Below are 20,603 nucleotides of genomic sequence, written 5' to 3'. Positions count from 1 at the left end.
AACTCTGTTCAGCCGCACAAACCTGTTTGTCCTTTCTTGTGTCCGATCCTCTACCTGGAACGCATTTCCCCAGCACCTCCCTTGAGTATTTTTTCAAGGTGAAATTCCTGCAAGTGGTGTTGCCACACCGAACGGTGTTTGAGAGAGCTGATTCTCAACACCCTGGCCAACTCCTAGACATTTGAAATTACCAACCTGCAAAGTGAGAAGAAAGATCTGCTTGTTTTAGTCTCCAGTTTTGCGGCTTGCTGTAACGGTTTTGTGTTTCGATATACGTATTCAATCTATTCGAGCTTCTTTATGGCGCTATGCTGGGCGGGAATGTGGTTTTGCTCTTTGCAGAACCAGGTGACAGGAGCTTAGGCCTTTAAGGTAACTACATGCTTCAGTCTGCGGTTCTGGACGTGGGATAAGGATGAGCCACCAGGGGTGAGAGTAGGGTCTGAAGGAGACCGAAGCAACAGCCTGAAGGGGGCGAGGGGCTGCCTGGCTGGCGCGGCTCCGACGTCATTGCGGCGCGCCGCTTCCGGTCCCCCGCGCCGGGCCGGAGCGAATGTCTTCCCCCTCGGTGGGGCCGGTGCTGGGCTAGCCAAGACTCCCGGGAGCCCGCGATCGCACTGCGCCAGCCAGCGATTCCGCCGGCACCAGCGTCCCACTCGTGCCTGTGACCATGGCCACCGACTCGTGGGCCCTGGCAGTAGACGAACAGGAAGCGGCGGCTGAGTCGGTGAGTTGGTCTCAGCCGTTAAAGGATCAGGGGGTCAGTTCTGACTGGGGATCAGATCCCTGGGAAAGGACACTCGCTAGGTGGGTCAGGGCCGGATGGGGTGCGGGTGGGGATGGTGCCAGGATCCTGCCCTGGCTTTGTTTACCCAGCGGCCTCCCAGGTTATCTAAGTGCAGGTGAGTGCTCCCATCGAAAATGAGTCCAGCCACCTGCCTGTCTTCCTGGAATCAGGATTGATCATAGACTGAGTTCACCACCCTGGACTTGTAATCACCTTTGTAGGTGTCACTCTTCACTTCCGGTTTCTGAGCTTCTTGGGCTCAGGGACCATGGCTTACTGATATATGTGTGCTTCCTAAGCTTGCTGAGTGATAATGAATGATCCATTTAGTAGGCCCGACAGTTAGTAAATCCTGTCCTGATCAGCATAACTCGTTCTCGGCCTGACACACAGGAAGCAGGATATGTGTTAAATGTTACTCTGTAGAATTAATTTCTCTCGCCTAAACACTGTAAGTTTTGATGGTGCGTTGAGCCTACTTTTTTAGTACTATGTGAATTCTTCGAGAACAAGAGCTTAGTCTTATTTTAATAACTTATAAATACCTTATATATGCACATAGTTTAAAGAGTCAAATAGTTTTAAAAGCTGGTTCCCACCAATTTTTACCTCCCCAGAGAAAACTATTTCTCTTGAAACTGATTTACAATATTGACCTCCTTGTTCCCTGAATAACGTACTTGTTTTGCTACTTCTTGAATTTTCTGTTTTAGGTATTTATTGATTTTGACTCTTTCCTCCATCCTCCTTTCCCCAACACAAACGCACACCTTCCCATTCCCCATGTTTTCATTATAATTTTGGTTAGATCAGTATTCCATGTTTATATTAGTAACTCATGAATACTTTTACTTTCCTATAAAGCTTTCTTTTTCCTTGGAATTTACAATTGCCTTGTGTTTTTGCTTTGTGTTCTTTGTACTTATCACCAAGTCAACCCCAAGCTCTTTGCTAATTGTCTAAGTTTATCTCAGGATGTTCAAACACATCAAGTATTCTACCAATTCCATGTCTCCCAGATCTTTTAGCCTGCTTCGAACTGGACTAGTTGTTCCTGTGTTTAGAGCACAACTCATTTTGGAGGTCTGAGGTGAATGGGGCAAATTTCCCTTTGCCTTCATTCTGGGGATTCCCTCCTCTTCTCTTATATTGGTTTTTGTGAGGCAGATTGTCCCTGAGCTAAATCTGTGCCAGTCTTCCTCTATTTTGTATATGGGATGCCATGACATGCTTTGATGCGTGGTGTGTAGGTCTGCGCCTGAGATCCGAATCCACAAACCCCGGGCCGCAGAAGCAGAGTGTGCGAACTTAACTACTACACCACCAGGCCAGCTCCTCTTTTGTGCTGGATCCCCTCTTTTCTGGATCCCCTCTCTTCATCTTTCTGGATTTGGTGGAGCCATCCATCAGCTTTCTGGAGGTGTATAGGAAATAAATTTTTTAAGGTACTGCATTTCTAAAATTAGCTTATTTTGTCCCATTATTTGGATAATAGTATGGCTGGGTGTAGAATCGTAGGTTGGAAATTATTTTACTGCCAAATTTTAAAGGCATTGTTCCATTGCCTTCTAGATTTATGTATTTGTTGTTGAGATGTCTGAGACCATTCTGATTCCTGATGTGATCTGTTTTTCCCTTTCTAAGCTTGGAGAATCTTCTGTTTGTCTCCAGTATTCAGAAAATTCATGATGATGTGTGTTGGGATGGGTCTATTTTCATCCATTTTACAAGGCATTGGGTGGGTCCTTTTAATCTGGAAGACTCTTGTCCTTGAGTTACAGGAAATTTTCTTGACAAATTTCATTGTTGATTTCTTCCCCTTTGTTTTTTCTTCATTCTCTCTTTCCAGAACTCTTATTAGTTGAATGTTGGACCTCTTGTACTGGCCCTTTAATTTTTTTAAGTCAAGTTTATTGAGGTGTAATTTATATATAGTAAAATTCATCCTTGCTAGTGCTACAGTTCTGTGAATTTTGACAAAGGCATGCATTGTGCAGCCACCACCACGATCAACATATAGAACATTTCCACCACCCCAAAAGGTTCCCTCAAACTTTTTGCAGTCACTCCCTTCTTCTACCCTTCTCTGGCAGCTGTTGATTTGTTTTCTGTCACTATAGTTTTACCTTTTCCAAAATGTCATATAAATGGAATCATACAATGTGTAGCCTTTTGAAAAATCTGGCTTTTACTTAGCTTAAGGCATTTGGAATTCAACCATGTTGTTATATGGATCTGTAGTTCCCTTTTATTGCTAAGGAGCATTCCATGTATGGATGTGCCACAGTTTGCTTAATCTTCTCTTGATCAATATGTGGGTATTTTCCAGTTTGGGGCAATTATGAATAAAGCAACTATGTATATTAGGATACAGATTATTGTATGGACTTAGGTTTGCATTTCTCTTGGGATTTGCTGGGTTATATGTTAAGTGTATGTTTAACTTTAAGTTATATACCAAAGTGTTGTTCAAAGTGGCTGTACTATTTTGTATTCCCACCAGCAATGTATAAGAGCTCTAGGTGCTCTATGTCCTCATGAGCACAGCATGGCCAATTTTTTTTGCTTTTTTTTTGCCCTTGGTGAGGAAGATTGGTCCTGAGCCAACATCTGTTGCCAATCTTCCTCTTTTTGCTTGAGGACTATTGTTGATGAGCCAGTCTTCCTCTGCTTTGTGTGTGGGGTGCTGCCACAGTATGGCTTGATGAGCATTGTGCAGGTCTGTGTGTGGGATCTGAACCTATGAACCCCAGGCCGCTGAATTGGAGCATGCAATCTTAACCACTATGGCACTGGGCCAGCGCTTTTTCTCCATTCTTATAGGTGTATAGTGGTATCTCATTGTGATTTTAATTTACGTTTCCCTAATGACTAATGATGTTGAGAATTTTTCATGTGTTTCTTTGCCGTCAAATAACTTCTTTGAGGTGGCTTTTCAAATCTTTTGCCTGTTTTAAAAATCAGATTGTTTTCTTATTATTGAGTTGGGAGAGCTCTTTATGTATTCATGATACAAGTTCTTTATCAGATATGTGTATTGCATATATATTCTCTCAGACTGAAAATTGACTTTTTTAATTTTCTTCATAGTTTCAAAAAGACATTTTCAATTTTGATTAATTCTAATTTGTCAATTTTTTCACAATTAGTTCTTTTCGTGTTCTAAGAAATACACTTTACCCAAGGCCACAAAGCTTTTCACCTGTATTTTCTTCTAGAAGATTTATAGCCTTAAATTTACATTTGTGAGTATCATCCATTTTGTTAATTTTTTTATGTTGGAGGAAGTATGGATCATTGTCATCACAATCAATTTTAGAAAATTTTCATCACCCCAAAAAGAAACCCGTACCCATCAGCAGTTACCCCTTTTTTTCTCTAACCTCCCACCCTAGCTCCTTGCAATCACTAATCTACTTTCTCTCTCTAGATTTGCCTATTCTGGACATTTTGTATAAATGGAATCATATAATATGTGATCTTTTGTGTCTGGCTTTTTTCACTTAACATAATGTTTTCTTTTCTTTTCTTTTTTTGTGCTGAGGAAGATTCACCCTGAGCTGACATCTGTGTTAATCTTCCTCTATTTTGTATGTGGGTCACCATCCCTTCTTGGCCTTTTGGCTAAGATCAAGTGTATGTGGGTCACCACTACAGCATAGCCACTGCCAAGTGGTGTAGGTCTGCACCCAGGAACTGAACTCCGGGCTGCTGGAGTGAAGCGAGCCAAACTTGACCAGTAGGCCATGGGGCCAGCCCCAGCATAATGTTTTCAAGGTTCATCCATGTTGCAGCATGAATCAGAATGTCGTTCCTTATTATTGCCAAATAGTATTCCATTGTATAGCTATACCACAGTTTATTTATCCATTCATCAATGTCTGTTGATGGACATTTGGATGGTTTTTACTTTTTGGCCATAATGAATAATGTTGCTATGATCATTCATGTACAAGTTTTTATGTGGATGTGTATTTCACTTCTCTTGGGTGTATATCTAGAAGTGGCATTGTTGGATTATATAGTAGATCTCTCTGTGTTTAAGTTTTGAGGAACTGCCAGACTATTTTCCAAAGCGCCTGCACCATTGTATCGTCTTTAAGATTATCATTTTCTCTGAGATTAGTATTATCTATGAAAGGCACTATTGTGTAGAGGTTAAGGCCTCAGACTTTGTAGCCAGACAGCTTTGGATTTGTATTCTGGGTCCCTCACTTACCTAGTTATAAGACCTTGGGCAAGTTGCTTAACTTTCTATGCCTAAGTTTCCACATCTGTAAAATGGGGATACTCATAATACCTAACTCATTGAGTTATGAACATGCCCGATATAAGTGCTATATAAGAGACAGCTATTATTATTGTTAATGTTGTTATTATGTATAATTCAAAGTTTCTTTGCAGGAATCTTTTAAATTACTTGTTCATATTGTATGGATTAGTTGAATGTGGATAAGATTTGTGAATCTACGTAACCATGCACGGGTAAATTATAATGGATCACAGTATTCTAAAAGTGAACATCTGAGTAAAAATGCCTGTTACCCTCTTCCTTGTGGAACTCCCACTGAGGATCTTCACAGGCATTGCATGACGTAGGTGACTGTGACATATACAGTGGAAGGTTACTCTATTTTAAATATTCATGAAGCTTTATCTCTTATTCATTTTAGATAAGAAAATATTAGATTCTAATTATATTTATTTCCTCATTCCTCAGTGGCTCCTCTCTGTTCCCCTTTGTTCCATTGGAAATTTCAATTTAGAGGGGGGCAAAGGGATTAGAAAACTCTGATGAGGGGCCGGCCTGGTGGCGCAGCAGTTAAGTGAGCACGTTCCACTTCAGCGGCCTGGGGTTCGCCAGTTCGGATCCCGGGTGTAGACATGGCACCGCTTGGCAAGCCATGCCGTGGTAGGTGTCCCACATATAAAGTAGAGGAAGATGGGCATGGATATTCTCTCAGGACCAGTCTTCCTCAGCAAAAAGAGGAGGATTGGCAGGAGTTAGCTCAGGGCTAATCTTCCTCAAAAAAAAACACAAAACTCTGATGAGTGAGCCTCTTAATCTCGTACTTCCTCGTTTTGCCTGAGGCAATTTCTATTGAGTATAGTTCATTTACCATTAAATCTTCCTTCTGTCTTCAGAATCCTTTCTCAAAAACTTTGAATAAAATGCGATGTGTAACTATCATTTTCAATTATTTGATATATCTTAAAAACTAAAATATTAATTAAAGGCATTGAAAAATGTGGATATTATAATGTGAGTGTTTTTGCTTTTTTGCCTTTTGGATTTCAAAATGGTTTCCACTGAAATTGCAAGAGAAATTGGTTCCTGCTTTTTGGTCCAAATAAATAGAGCAAAGGAAGGTATGTGAACTAACTGCACTTTCAACCTAAGTTTCAGCGTGCAGTGCACTGACATTGCAGTGAGTAATACAAACTTCATTGTCCTGCTGCCTTTGCCTTATGGGCTTTGGGATCCTTATATCCTAGTACGAGCTAAGTATGTTTTTAGATTCTGCTGGAACCTTTCCAGCATTCTGATACCTTGTAATGGTAAAATACTACATCTATTGGTTTCATCTAATTGTTGCTACCAACTTTTCCTACACATTGCATTTTAGTTATTTTAACTATTTATTTATTGTTAACTTCAATTTGAACAATATATGAACAAAAGAATGGTTTGGGGCTGTCCCAGTGGTGCAGCGGTTGAGTTCACACATTTGCTTCGGTGGTCCAGGGTTCCCTGGTTTGGATCCCAGGTGTGGACATGGCACTGCTTGGCACGCCATGCTGTGGTAGGCGTCCCACATATAAAGTAGAGGAAGATGGGCACGGATGTTAGCTCAGGGCCAGTCTTCCTCAGCAAAATGAGGAGGATTGGCAGCAGTTAGCTCAGGGCTAATCTTCCTCAAAAAAGAAAAAGAATGGTTCGTCCTTTTATCATTGACTATTCAAATGTTTTACAGTAATGGATATTTCTAACTCACTTGTACCTTATTAACTCATTTATATTTCAGCCCTATCATTTATTTTAGGTAGCAGTTATCACCGTAGGAGTGAGTACTATTAACCTTACTCTTGTAAATATTGCCAATAAATCAATCTGTCTCCCTTTTCTTTAATCAGCCCTGAATAGTAGACTTAAGCTCGGTTCATTGGCAGGATGTGAAGGAGGAGTGCTTTAGTGGAGACTGAAATATGCTGAACATCTACTGTATATCATGCACTGTGCTGGTTGCTTCGTATTTGTTATCTTTTAGCGTGTTCCCTATCCTTCAGAATTAATGAAGGGTTGTTACTGCTTTATGATGATTTCCATTTTTGCTAGTTTCCTTTCTTGCCAGTCTCTCCAGTGCTTTCCCCACCACTTCCCCCTCCTCCCAACACCAAAGCAGACAGACACCAGAAACTCCCTTTTTAGTTTCCATAAATAGAAGTGAGGTTCCTCCATTCCCAACTAACCACCCATTAAAACAAACAATTTTTTCATTCTCCCCTCCCCTTTCTCCCTTCTTGGACTTAGAGGAAAGACAGAAATGGACCTCAAGACATGAAGTACCTGTATAGATAGTCCTTTAAGAAATAGCCATTTGACTGTGGTGATTTTCATTCTTTTACCTTTGACTAGATGATGTCTTAAGCCCTACTTAATGTTTTATGATTAGGGGCCGGCCCGATGGCATAGTGGTTAAGTTTGTGTGCTCTGCTTCAGCGGCCCGGGGTTCACCGGTTTGGATCCTGGGCACAGACCTACACACCACTCATCAAGTAATGCTGTGGCTTAGAAGAACTAGAAGGACATACAATTAGGATATATAACTATGTACCGGGGCTTGGTGGAGAAAAAAAAATTTATGATTAGAGTACTTGCTTTGTGCTAGATCCAAAGGTCAATTAAAAATAAAAATATCCCCTGTCTTTAAGGTATTTTCTTTTTTTTCAGCTTTATTGAGGTATAATTGACAAATAAAAAGGTATTTTCATTCTAATAGGGGAGATAAGTCCTGCCAGGATATCTCTGATTTAGTGTTTGATCAAGGTCCTAATAACTCTTTCTGTGAAATGTCTCTTTCCTCTGTCCCTTCCTTTCTATTCCCACTTCAGCCTGTTGGGTATTTTGATTAGACAGTGTGCCACGATGCTGCACGTTGTTCCCAATGTAAAATATCAAACATCCAGCACAAGGCGACCTGAATGTGAGGCTGCATACCGGCATGCTGTGGTCCTGTGGCTCAAACATAATATCCTACAACATAATTGATTCCTACCTACAGATGTTTTTCATTGCTGTCCTCCCACCTCATTGTACTCGGTCTGAAGTATGACTGCATTTTCCAATCTCTTTAAATTTCCTCTTGTTTGGAAAGAGAACGAGAACTCAAATGGTAGTGTACAGAGAGAGTCTTTGTAATCAGGGCATTAAGCAAACTCACAAATTATTATTCTCTCTAGGGATTGTAATTAGGAAGTGTGGATTTTGAGCTGTTGTATAACCAACTTTTTTCTACTGCTGTATTTATGGGATATTTTGTTTATTCTCACTCAAACATTTAGTAAACAAAAGGAGCCCAGCAGTACAACCTAATGAAGAGATCTAATGAATAGGTCTTGATAGTGTTCATTTCTCCCTCAGCTTCATTGGGGAGCCTCTGTTGATTCAAAATCTTTTAAGTGATTTTCCTGACACTTCCCCCCATATTTTCCATTTAGTTGAGCAACTTGCATCTGAAGGAAGAGAAAACCAAACCAGATGCCAACGGTGAGTAACTAAAAGCTAGTTTTAAAACAAATGTGATCTCCTTTAGAAGGTGTTTTGATGTAACAACTGTCTGGAAAAAGTTATATATGTGCCAGGAAGGGCTGGGAGATACTGGCAGTCATTTAATTTGGGAATCAACAAACTGAATTGTTTTGTTTTGTACTGTGCTTAATATAAGCATGAGGATGCCTAATTGGCTTATAAATTATTAAATTTATTACTAACTGTAAGAATATACTGCCAAAGATTGTTTTAAAATACGCCTCAATTCGAGATGAGATGAAGTATGAGCAACCTGAGAGTTAACCTACTGTAATCATTCTGAAATCACATCTACAAAAACCCTACATCCAGCCCGGTGGTGCAGCAGTTAAGTTCGCACATTCTGCTTCGGCGGCTTGGGGTTCACCAGTTCTGATCCCGGATGCGGACATGGCACCTCTTGTCAAGCCATGCTGTGGTAGGCGTCCCACATATAGGCAGAGGAAGACGGGCATGGATCTTAGCTCAGGGCCAGTCTTCCTCAGCAAAAAGAGGAGGATTGGCAGTAGATGTTAGGTCAGGGCTAATCTTCCTCAAAAACTAAACAATAAAAAAAAATTCTAAGATTTCTATTAAATTTTTGTTGATGTACTTAATATAGGGGGAAAACTGTAACATTTACCTCACTCTGAATTCACTTACAATCTTTTTCTCTATATTTTTACATAACTACAATATTGTTTGAATGTATGTTTCTATTAATCAACAGTTTATATATATAGACTCTAAATGGCATTATTGTGTTCATCTATTGATGAAATATGCTTTGCACAGATATTCCTCTGTTGAGCATTCGGGTGGTCTCTGATCATTGACTGCTGTACATCTTTCTATAACATTTGAGAAATATTGATGCTATGAGGGAAATTAACATTAGTTTTTGAGGTACAGTGAGAGGACATGGAATAGGAAAGAACTGAAATATAAGCAACAGTGTTTCATACGTTTGTTTTTATAGGAACAATAAAATTTTTTATCTGTGGCTTGGTTTCCTCATTTATTTTTTTGCTCCCCAGGCCTTTACATTTCTAGTGTCTCATAGAATTTGAATTGTCTCACCTGTTGGGTATGGGATGTGATTTTGAATGACAGCCACTTTGTGTCTGATAAAGGTGCTGTTGTCAAGACCAGTACTAATGCAGAGAAGACAGATGAAGAAGAGAAAGGTAACGCAGCCTTAGTTATACACATGAGGGTCTACAGTCTAAGAGAATGAATTGTTATTTTTACACCCTACTTAGCTTCACTTTGATGGGAGGCATAGTGCTCATAAAAGTTTAACATAGTCATTGGTGCAGGAATTCTAATTGTTTACATTTTGGAGAAATTTTACTTTAAACAACTGATGAACTTCAGGAGCAGCAGGAAATATTCCCTGAAGGATTATCTTGTACAGGGCATTATAAAAGAAATTTTAATTTGCATCCCCATTGTCTAATAAAATTAAATTTAATGATACTTTGACACATTTAACATGAATAACAAGATGCAAACAGCTTATATGAAATCAAGATACAGACTTTGTTAATTTCTGTTTTTTTCATTGTTGTGATGTGTTAAGCTAATAATTTTATATTTATGTTGAGTTTATATTGAGTGCCAATTTGAGAATAAATATCTGGGTCTAGATAGGAGGAATAGATAACCTCAGGAAAGGAAGATTAGGAATAGAGTTCTGGAGAAAAATATGAGGCTTAAATGGAACGAGTATTATAACCTTTCCCTTTAATAAAACAAACTATTTTAATTAATTATATTTATAAATCAAAACTATGATATACCTTGAATTAGAAGTCCCAGTACAAATACATGTTATTGCTTAAAATACCCATGGCAATTGAATTCATATGAGCTCATGGTGGATTTCATGGACTTTTAAAAATTGTGCTGTCTTTTTCTGCACAGAGGACAGAGCTGCCCAGTCCTTACTCAACAAGCTGATCAGAAGCAACCTTGTCGATAACACAAACCAGGTGGAAGTGCTCCAACGGGATCCAAACTCCCCCCTCTACTCAGTGAAGTCCTTTGAGGAGCTTCGGCTGTGAGTATTAGTTTACTTCTGACTCTTCCCTTTGCGTTTAGATAGAAATCCTAGGACTGTTTTATATATTTTTTCATCACAGCAAAGCATTTTTAGCTAACACAAGTTTAATCTAAGAATTTAGCTGTGTTGGGTTGTTAAGTAAAATTCCCAGGCAATCTGAAAAAGCTGCACTCACATGCTGTGCTAAGTGTGGCACAATTTAAGTATTGTTAGTTTTAGATTGGTGTAAGAGCACTAAAAAAGAAAAAATCCCCCAGATATTTGGTTTTTTTCCTCAACCAAAGAGACTGTGACTTTGATCTTTAACTGTTTTTCTAGGAAACCACAGCTTCTCCAGGGAGTCTATGCCATGGGCTTCAACCGTCCATCCAAGATACAGGAGAACGCACTGCCTTTGATGCTTGCTGAGCCGTAGGTGTCCTGACACAACTCTATCCCATTCTTAATTTGCCATTTTCCAAACTATACTAGTAACACATGCTCATTTTAGAAAAGTTGGAAAACAATGAAAAATAAGAAAAAGAAATCATTTGTAATCGCCCTCCCCTCTACACTATTAATATTTGGAGTGGAGACTTGTAGACTTTTTTCTGTATAAACTTACTTATGTATACTTTTTTTTTAAATGGAACCATATAAAATGTTTAAGTGCTTAACTTAATTATATGATCATCTTTCTATGTTGGTAAGTATATATTTGTCATTCATATACAGCATGATTTCATTACGTGGATATATAAAATTTATTGTGTCAAATACAGTAGGCAAAAACCAAACAGTGTTCTGGGAGGCCAGAATAGTACAGTTATTAAGGTTGTTTTCTGATGTAGTGCTTCCCACACTTCCACAGACCTATGAATCTCATAGGAATTTATTAAAATGCAGATTCTGATTTTATAGGTCTGAGGCAGGGACTGAGGTTCACCATTTCTAATAAGCTTCCAGGTGATGCTGATGCTGCTGGTGTCAGACCACATTTTGAGTAACAGGAGTCTAGAGCACCAGGAACTTTTTATAAAAAGTGATCCCTACATTATATATGATTTTATAAAATTATATTGCATATAATCTTTCTTTTTTTTTGAGGAAGATTAGCCCTGAGCTAACTGCTGCCAATCCTCCTCTTTTTGCTGAGGAAGACTGGCCCTGAGCTAACATCCGTGCCCATCTTCCTCTACTCTATATGTGGGACGCCTACCACAGCATGGCTTGCCAAGTGGTGCCATGTCCACACCCGAGATCTGAACCAGCGAACCCCGGGCTGCCGAAGCAGAAAGTGTGCACTTAACCGCTGCGTCACCGGGCTGGCCCCACATATAATCTTAAATCCTGAAACTCCTTTTCCTATTTGTCTGAAAATGGATATTTTAGGTCTGTATTTTCTTAAAGTTTTCTTTGCTCTGTGTTATAATAGTGACATTTTTTTCAAGATGAATGTCTTTTTTTTTTTACTTGGCACTTTAAGCATACTTAAAGGTGACTAAATGGAATATTTATTAGATTATTTCATGTTAGTCGTTTGTATTTATGGATCTTGATGCTTTCGTAGATGCTCATTTTTGGACTGTTAATGTTAGAAGAGACTTGAGAGAATTATCTAGTATCTTTACTTTGTTAACATATATTCACTGAGTCCCTGATTTGTGACAGATACTGTTCTAGGCACTTGGATACATTAGTGAACAGAGCAGACAAAATTCCATGAGCCAGCCCTGATGGCCTAGTGGTTAAAGTTCAGCACGCTCTGCTTCAGCAGCTGGGGTTCGGTTCCCAGGCACGGAACTACACCACTCGTCCGTCAGTAGCCATGCTGTAGCAGTGGCTCACATAGAAGAACTAGAAGAACTTACAGCTATCCATAACTATGTACTGGGGCTTTGTGAGGGGAAGAAAATGGAGGAAGATGTTGGCATACATGTTAGCATAGGGCAAATCTTCCCCTGCAAAAAACAAAATTTCCTGCTCCCACAGGGCTTACATTCTAGTTTAGCGCACAATTTGTTTTTATTAAAAATAAATAAAGTATATATTATGTTAAAAGGTGGTTTATTGTAAATGTAACTAATGCCACTGAATTGTACACTTTAAAAATGGCAAATTTTACATTGTATCTCTTATCACACTTTCTAAAAATTAATAATGTAATATACAAAAAATATTGACTTGGACATTCTAAATGGGTGAATTATGTAGTATATGAATTATATCTCAATAAAGTTGTTTTTTAAAAAAGTGATAGAGGCCTGCCTGGTGGTGCAGCGGTTAAATTCTCATGTTCCACTTCGGCGGCCCAGGGTTCGCCAGTTTGGATCCCGGGTGCAGACATGGCACCACTTGGCAAGCCATGCTGTGGTAGGCGTCCCACATATAAAGTAGAGGAAGATGGGCACGGATGTTAGCTCAGGGCCAGTCTTCCTCAGCAAAAAGAGGAGGATTAGCAGCAGTTAGCTCAGGGCTAATCTTCCTCAAAAAAATAAATAAATAAATAAAAAGGTGATAAGTGCTAAGGAGAAAAATAAATGGAGCATGATAGGAGAGATTGGGAATACCAAGGACATGATTGCAATTTTACCCCCATCATTTTATTATGAACATTTTCAAACATCCAGCACCATTGAAAGGATTTTATAGTGAACATTCATATGCCCACCACCTAACATTTTACTATACTTTATTACATATGTATCCACCAGTACATCTTGTTTTTTAAGGCATTTCAAAGTAGGTTGCAATTTTATTTATTTTTTATTTATTTATTTATCTTGTGAGGAAGATTGGCCATGAGCTAACATCTGTGCCAGTCTTCCTCTATTGTGTATGTGGGATGCCGCCACAGCATGGCTTGATGAGTTGTGTGCAGGTGTGCACCTGGGATCTGAACCCATGAACCCTGGGCCTCCGAAGCGGGGCACACGAACTTAACTACTCTGCCACTGGGCCTGCAGGTTGCAATTTTAAATCAACTGGTTAGGCTAAGATCTCATCAAGTAGATGATATCTGAGCAAAAACTTGAAGGAGAGGAGAGAGTTGACATGCTGTCATTTGGGGACAACTGTCCCAGGCAAAGTACAGCTGGGGCACATGCCCTAGGATGAGAGCATGGCTGGCATGTTTTCAGAGCAGCACTGGAACGGCTGTGGTGGAGTGAAGTGAATAAGGGAGAGGGTAGTAGCCGATGAGAGCAGAGAGATAATGGGGAGCCAGATCAGATGAGACCTTGTAGGGTATTATAAGGATTTTAACTTTTACTCTGAATGAAATCAGGAGTGATTAGAAGGTTTTTAAACAGAGGAGTGCCATGAGCTGACTCACATTTTAAAAGAATCACTGGCTACTGTGTTGAGAATAGATAAAAGATAAGGAGGGCTTCAAATCCTACCATAAAATCTCTCTGTCTGCTCTGTATTTGTGAAGCTAGCATATGTAACTCTGCTACACAATCCAAGGCTGCCTTCTGTAAATTAATTTTGAATGCTCATTCTTTAATTAAGCTTTATACTTAATTTTTATTCACTGAAAGGATACTTAAGATCTAAGCTCCTAAACACTTTGTTTTCTTGTGCAGCCCACAGAACTTAATTGCCCAGTCTCAGTCTGGTACTGGCAAAACAGCTGCCTTTGTCTTGGCCATGCTCAGCCAAGTGGAACCTGCAAATAGATACCCCCAGGTAAGGGCTTGGTGAATTTGGGTTTTCTGCTAATGCGTAGCTAGAAGGGAAATGCCATTGGATGGATTAAAAGCCAAGCTATGTATTACTCTTTACATAAACTAGAAACCCTTAAGTTGAGCACAAACAACATGGCTGATCTTCCAGTAACAACAAAAATACTGCTCCCCTTTCCATAGTTTGCCAGTTGTGGGATACTGCTGATATAGTTGGCTCCTTTACTTCCAAGAAAAACCTCCTTCGTACAACTATATAATCCATTAGAAAGTTCAGAGAACTTTTAAGTGAAAAGGAAGCTAATCTCCAATTAGAATTTCAGGTCCTTGCTCACACGTGGGTTTTGGTAATCCAATGGCCAATGGCTGTTTTCAAGTGTCTTCACCTAGCCAGAGTGCTGACCTCTAAGAATTCTAGCTTATGACTCTGCAACTTAAAGAATCAAATGGTGTGTACTTTATATACTCTTTCCTTCAGCCTCAGCTGGGGGAATAACTGAATCTTAACGGTAATTCTCCATTAAAAAAGAGCTATTGTCTTGAATTCTCACTCTGCACCCTTTTCTCTTCCAGTGTCTTTGCCTCTCCCCAACTTATGAGCTCGCCCTTCAAACGGGAAAAGTGATTGAGCAGATGGGCAAATTTTACCCTGAACTGAAGCTAGCTTATGCTGTTCGAGGCAATAAATGTGAGTATGAGTATGTGATCCGAATTCATTAAGCTGGTAACTTCTATTCTGAAAAATTTCAAAACATATGCAGTTGAAATAATACAGTGAACATGTGTGCCCCCCCATTTAGATTTGCAAACTTAACATTTTGCCATATTTGCTTTATCTGTATGCATTTGTGTATTTTTGCTGAACCATTTGAAAGTAAATTTCAGACACTGTGGCTCTTTATTCCTAAATACTTTACCATGCATTTCATAGGAAGGACATTCTTCAGCATACCCACAATACCCTATCATAACCAAAAAAATTAACAGATTCTCTAATAACTAACATTTACTCCATTTTCATTTTTCCCCAGTTGTCCCAAAAGTGTATCTTTATGGCTGTTTTGTTTTTGAACCAAAATTGAGTCAGTGTGTATGCACTGCATTTGGTTGTATCTCTTAAGCTTTTTTTAATCTGGAAGAGTCTCCTTACATTCTCCCCCACCTCATTACATTTGACTATTTGAACAGACTAGACTAGTTGCTTATAAAATGTTCCAAATTCTGGATTTCTTTAATTGCCTAATTTCTTTTTAATGTCATTAGAAGAACAAAAATGTTCTAGAATGGTCATGGCGATTAACTCTGGGAGCTTATTTTTATTATTCTTTTTTCTCTATTCATCTTTTCTACTTTCATTTGTTTTACAACAAACTAACGATATTTAAAATTTGTTGGAAGTTTGGTTAAGTTCTGTGGATCTTTAACATAAACCTGTGACTTTATGACTTGCAGAAATCCACTCTGCGCACAATGTCCTAATGCCAACTTGAGGTTAGTTCTGAAGAAAAAAGTAAATAATAAAACTTAATGGAAAATGATCATAAGACATTTAAAATATTATAATTTGGATTTGCATTAGAATGGCAGAGGATTTTGAATAATTTTTTTATGAGGGGTAATCATTGGTTTGTTAAGTAAGAAGCAGCATTTGTTAGCTTTGAATTGACTCAAATTCACATTTGGGCAAAACTTTGGCTGTGACCAGAAGGGACTTGTGTGTGTCTGGTCAAGGTTGTAATTAAGGACTAAAAATTGAATCAATAGGTACCAACTAATTCAAACTTAAAAGCCAAATTCTCAATTTCAGACTGCACAGGGCCAAGAACATGTCATGGTCGGCCAGACCTAGTCTTGGGAAATACTTTATCGAAGAGAGACAGTCTGTGTTTCTTTGAGAAGACAAAACCTTTCAAAATGAATCCTATTTGCTGACCTGGGCAGGGGTCACGTAAAGGCAACTGACTTGTATGATGTAGATACTGGGATAGCTGAGGAGGATAATGCACTGGAGCGAGAACTTAGAAAAAAGTCTACTTGTGAGGAAATGCAATCCTGGTCTGGGGGAATGATCTTGAAAGAGAAGAAGTAAAAATAACAGATCCTTAAAAGAGAATTGGATGATTAAAGATTATGAAAAAGAATACCGCTGAAGAGGTTTTCATCTTATTGTTTATATCCTTACTATATCTTTTCAACATTATGTTTTTTTGTGTTTGTCCATTAAAGACTGTAGTGATATCCTAACCTTTCCTTAAAATATTAATGCAAACAACAAAACAATTGCATTAAAATACATCATAGCTTTAGAATTTTTCAGAGAGGAAATCTGGCTTTGCCATGGGGATACCCATGGAAAACATCTTGTCTCCACAGTGGAAAGAGGTCAAAAGGTCAGTGAGCACATTGTCATTGGCACCCCTGGGACCGTTCTGGACTGGTGCTCCAAGCTCAAGTTCATTGACCCCAAGAAGATCAAAGTGTTCGTTCTGGATGAGGCTGACGTGATGATAGCTACTCAGGGCCACCAAGATCAGAGCATCCGCATCCAGAGGTAGGAACACTGAGGCAGGAGGAACTTCTCGGCCTCCTGATCTGCAATATCTTCTCCTTTTACTGCAAATTCCTCTTCTTGCCCCTACCAGCTTCTTTACAACTTCCAGAATCATTTGTTTGATGGGCCATTTCCATGTCAGCACTGACCATCATACTCCCAGCTGGGTTGAGGAAGGAGACTCAAGGACTTTAACACTACCCCTGCCCCTGTGCTATGTCTGCTCCTGCCTCCTCCCTGTAATCCTCCTCCTCCCATTTGCCCCCTTCCTGGGGATATAGACCATCCAAGCCTAAGGAGGCTGTGCTTCAGTTCCTTCCAGTGAACACTCGGGGTCATCCAGCATTCCCTTGCAGGATGCTGCCCAGAAACTGCCAGATGCTGCTTTTCTCTGCCACTTTTGAAGACTCTGTGTGGAAATTTGCCCAGAAAGTGGTCCCAGATCCTAACATTATCAAACTGAAGCGTGAGGAGGAGACGCTGGACACCATCAAGCAGTATTACGTCCTTTGCAATAACAGAGATGAGAAATTCCAGGCCTTGTGTAACCTCTACGGGGCCATCACCATTGCTCAAGCCATGATCTTCTGCCATGTGAGTAGCAGCAGCAGCTGCAGGCCTGCTGGGAGAGGAGCTCCCCTGGAGGGTGTTGCCCTATCCCCTCCCTGTCAGCCAGCTCCCCCTTAACTCCGAGGAGGACCAGGTTCCCTCTGTGTGACGATAAGGAAAATGATGAATCACCTCCACCTGCCCCAGGGCATATGCTCCTCAGATTGTAATGAGTTATAAAGGCAAGACTGAAGAACTGAACCTTCTCTGAACCCACTTCTTAGAGATAACTTGGAAAACTCCAGATAACATCCAATGAAATAATTTTAAAACATTAAGAATATAGACTATTTGGGAATGAAGACCTTTGGCTCAAACTACACTCTTCCTAGGTGAACACTAAGATCATTTAAGTAATTTGTCCAAAAAAAATAATGTGGCTAAAATTCTGTTTGAGAAATTGGTAACCTGCTGACTGAACTCAGCAGGACTTTCATGTATTTTAATGGCAACAAGCCTCTTTTTCGCAGGTATCTTTTTTTTTTCTTTTACAAGTAGCTTCATTTAAAACAATTCTTTTCACTCTAGACCCGCAAAACAGCTAGTTGGCTGGCAGCAGAGCTCTCAAAAGAAGGCCACCAGGTGGCCCTGCTGAGTGGTGAAATGATGGTGGAGCAGAGGGCTGCAGTGATTGAGCGCTTCCGAGAGGGCAAAGAGAAGGTTCTGGTGACCACCAACGTGTGTGCCCGCGGTGAGCAGAGAACGTGTCCTGGTCTGCTGGGCTCCGGGTAGCAGGAGAAACCCTTGGATATGGGAAGCTCAGATGGTTTGGGGGAGGACGGGTGAGGGGTGACATTCTTTTCTGGGAGACACTGGACTCCCTCAGCAGATAAGAACTTTCACAGAAGCCAGGAGTCCCGACGTGGTGGAAGGAAACAGAGGCATCTGCCTGGTTTAGAAGGGCGCCTGCTCCTCTTGGGGCACCCTCTCCAGATCCTTATCTAGCAGAGGCTCTCTTACTGATTGCATAATTTGGTTAGGTCCTGCCAGAGTTCTCTTTCTTTCCTCTGGGTTCTGCCTTGTTCCCAAATCCCGGAGCTGGCCCCTCCCAGAGCCCTCCTCCCACCCAGAGTTGGTATACATGGCTTGACTCTGGGTGACAATGATTTTGTCTCCTGTGCTTACTCCTCTGCAACTCTCCTTCACACAGGTATTGATGTTGAACAGGTGTCTGTCGTCATCAACTTTGACCTTCCTGTGGACAAGGACGGGAACCCGGACAACGAGACCTACCTGCACCGGATTGGGCGCACTGGCCGCTTTGGCAAGAGGGGCCTGGCGGTGAACATGGTTGACAGCAAGCACAGCATGAACATCCTGAACAGGATCCAGGAGCATTTTAGTGAGTCCCTAGGAGTGTCTCCTGCCGGGGCCCTGTCCTTACAGGGGCAAGTCCAAGGGGCAGGGGGAAGGGTGGGTTTTCATGTGGCCCCGAGAGAGGCCTGTGTCCCTATCCACATTCCCCTCCTTTCCTCCACCATGGACATTCTCAAAGAGCACACCTGGAGAGATCAGGGCTCAGGGACTCGAATGACAATTGCCCCTTGGCCAGCTGAGCAGCCTGGGCTCTGACTGTGCCATCAGTGTCCCTTGCTCAGGCACTGGAAGCCTTTGGAGTTAAATGAAGGATGGCTGTGGCCGGAGGCAGGGCACGTCCCTAGGTGGGGCAGAGACCTGTGAGTTTCTTCTCTCCCTGCTGTGCTGTCCCTTTCCTAACTGTCTCTCCATGGTAGCCCCATGTTGATCTCTCTTTGAATTCTCTTTTTTCCCCCCAGATAAGAAAATAGAAAGACTGGACACAGATGATTTGGATGAAATTGAGAAAATAGCCAACTGAGAAGCTCCACCAGTCACTGGTGCCTGCCCTGGGCACTCCCCCCGCACGGGAGACTAGTGCTTTCCTGACACAGGCCTCGACAGTCACCACAAAGACGAAGGCACGAGTGGAGAGAAACTACCTACCTCATTTTAAATTACGTTTGGACTTGACAAAAATTGTGCAAATGATGGGGGAAGGTAGAAAAAAACTGTTTACACGACTTCTGAAGATTAGGTGTGAATACACAGAAATTTACCTTTTGGAAATTCCGTCTTTTTTTTTTTTTCTTGGCCAGTGTTTTCCCCATCATTACACTAATCTAGATGATGTGGCTAAATCACTTGCTCAGGATCCTTTGTGTCAGCCCTTGCCTGTTCTCTGGCCAGGAGTGTTTGGGCCAGCCTCCAGCCCTTGTGGAAGTGACAGAATAGAGGTAAGGAGAGAACAGAGAGAGAGAGGCCCCAAGTAGGATAGGTATGTAAGCCAGCTGTTGTGTTTGGCGTATGGTGTGAGGCAGCAGAGGCCTGTAAGCTGCTGCTTTGGATTTGGGGTGTGACCACTCATCTGAGTGTTGTTAGCCCCCTCTGTCCTGATCTCACAGCAGGAAGGGATTTGCTAAGCTTGGACCAAAATGCCAACTGGGACCTTTGATGTATGCAGGTTTGTGTTGCAGGACTGTGATCTGTTCTTCTCATTAGGTGCAATCGGTGTATAGTGCACAGCTGATTACTGGTGTGTCCCTTGCTTGTGCTTGAGCAAGTCCTGTGGAGAAGTCATCATGGAGAATTAGTGGTGGCCCTAGCTTGCCACAAAACCTGATCTCATAGGCACTTGCAGCATTTTTTTACATCCCTAACATTGCCTTGACCCCTTAGTAGCCGCAAGCAAATAAAAGGTGATCTGAAGTTTGGATCCTCAGTGAAAATTGTGGTTTCAAGTCTCTAATGGTCACCCTCAAGGCAGCTCCAGAAGTGACCAGCAGTAGTCACAACTCCTTGCTTTGTTTCCAGATCCCAGAAGGCAAGTTTTGTCAGAGCAAGTTTTTCAGTGCTTGGAATACAAACAGGTGCAACTAAGGGACTAGATGGACTACAGCCATTCATCTATTGAAGGCAAGAGTGATTGCCAAGGCCTTTGCTCCATCCTTACTTGGTATCTGTGTGTAGGACAGTCAGAGCAAATAGGAATGGACACTTCCTTATACCTGCCCAAAGCCATTGGTACCCAGAGTGACAGAGCAAAAACGAGATGAAGCCAAGTTGCAAGAGCAATATGAAACCCCAGCCAAAAGGAGTCCTCTTCAGCTCTTTGACCTTGA

At 41.0% G+C, this 20,603-nt stretch overlaps 2 protein-coding genes across 5 annotated transcripts in view; one reads left to right on the top strand and one right to left on the bottom strand.

Annotated features, from left to right (window-relative positions):
* AARS1 (alanyl-tRNA synthetase 1) overlaps positions 1-20,603 on the bottom strand; it is a 57,871-nt gene that overhangs the window by 27,720 nt on the left and 9,548 nt on the right. Inside the window, exon 1 of one of the 2 annotated variants that reach the window (XM_070500473.1) lies at positions 196-335. The exons of the other annotated variant lie outside the window; for it this stretch is intronic. The gene's annotated coding sequence lies outside the window, so the exon portion shown is untranslated. Of the gene's footprint in view, positions 1-195; positions 336-20,603 lie in introns of those variants that run through there. 2 annotated transcript variants of the gene reach the window in all.
* On the top strand, positions 491-20,195 carry LOC106823438 (ATP-dependent RNA helicase DDX19B). 3 transcript variants are annotated; one of them, XM_014829136.3, is made up of 12 exons: positions 491-727; positions 8,507-8,555; positions 9,710-9,763; positions 10,503-10,638; positions 10,960-11,052; positions 14,208-14,310; positions 14,880-14,994; positions 16,680-16,857; positions 17,214-17,451; positions 17,995-18,157; positions 18,617-18,808; positions 19,242-20,195. In XM_014829136.3, the coding sequence occupies exons 1-12, from the start codon at positions 671-673 to the stop codon at positions 19,301-19,303; spliced, it is 1,440 nt and encodes a 479-aa protein (XP_014684622.1). In that variant the 5' UTR covers positions 491-670; the 3' UTR covers positions 19,304-20,195. The 3 variants fall into 3 exon arrangements, with proteins under 3 accessions (XP_014684622.1, XP_070356576.1, XP_044617421.1); XM_070500475.1 differs by lacking the exon at positions 8,507-8,555 and having other exon boundaries at positions 537-727; XM_044761486.2 differs by lacking the exons at positions 491-727; positions 8,507-8,555; positions 9,710-9,763; positions 10,503-10,638; positions 10,960-11,052 and adding an exon at positions 11,732-12,012.

The sequence above is a fragment of the Equus asinus genome, chromosome 28, assembly GCF_041296235.1.
Source record: "Equus asinus isolate D_3611 breed Donkey chromosome 28, EquAss-T2T_v2, whole genome shotgun sequence".
NCBI classification, from domain to species: Eukaryota; Metazoa; Chordata; class Mammalia; order Perissodactyla; family Equidae; genus Equus; species Equus asinus.
This window is presented reverse-complemented; position numbering and strand designations above follow the sequence as displayed.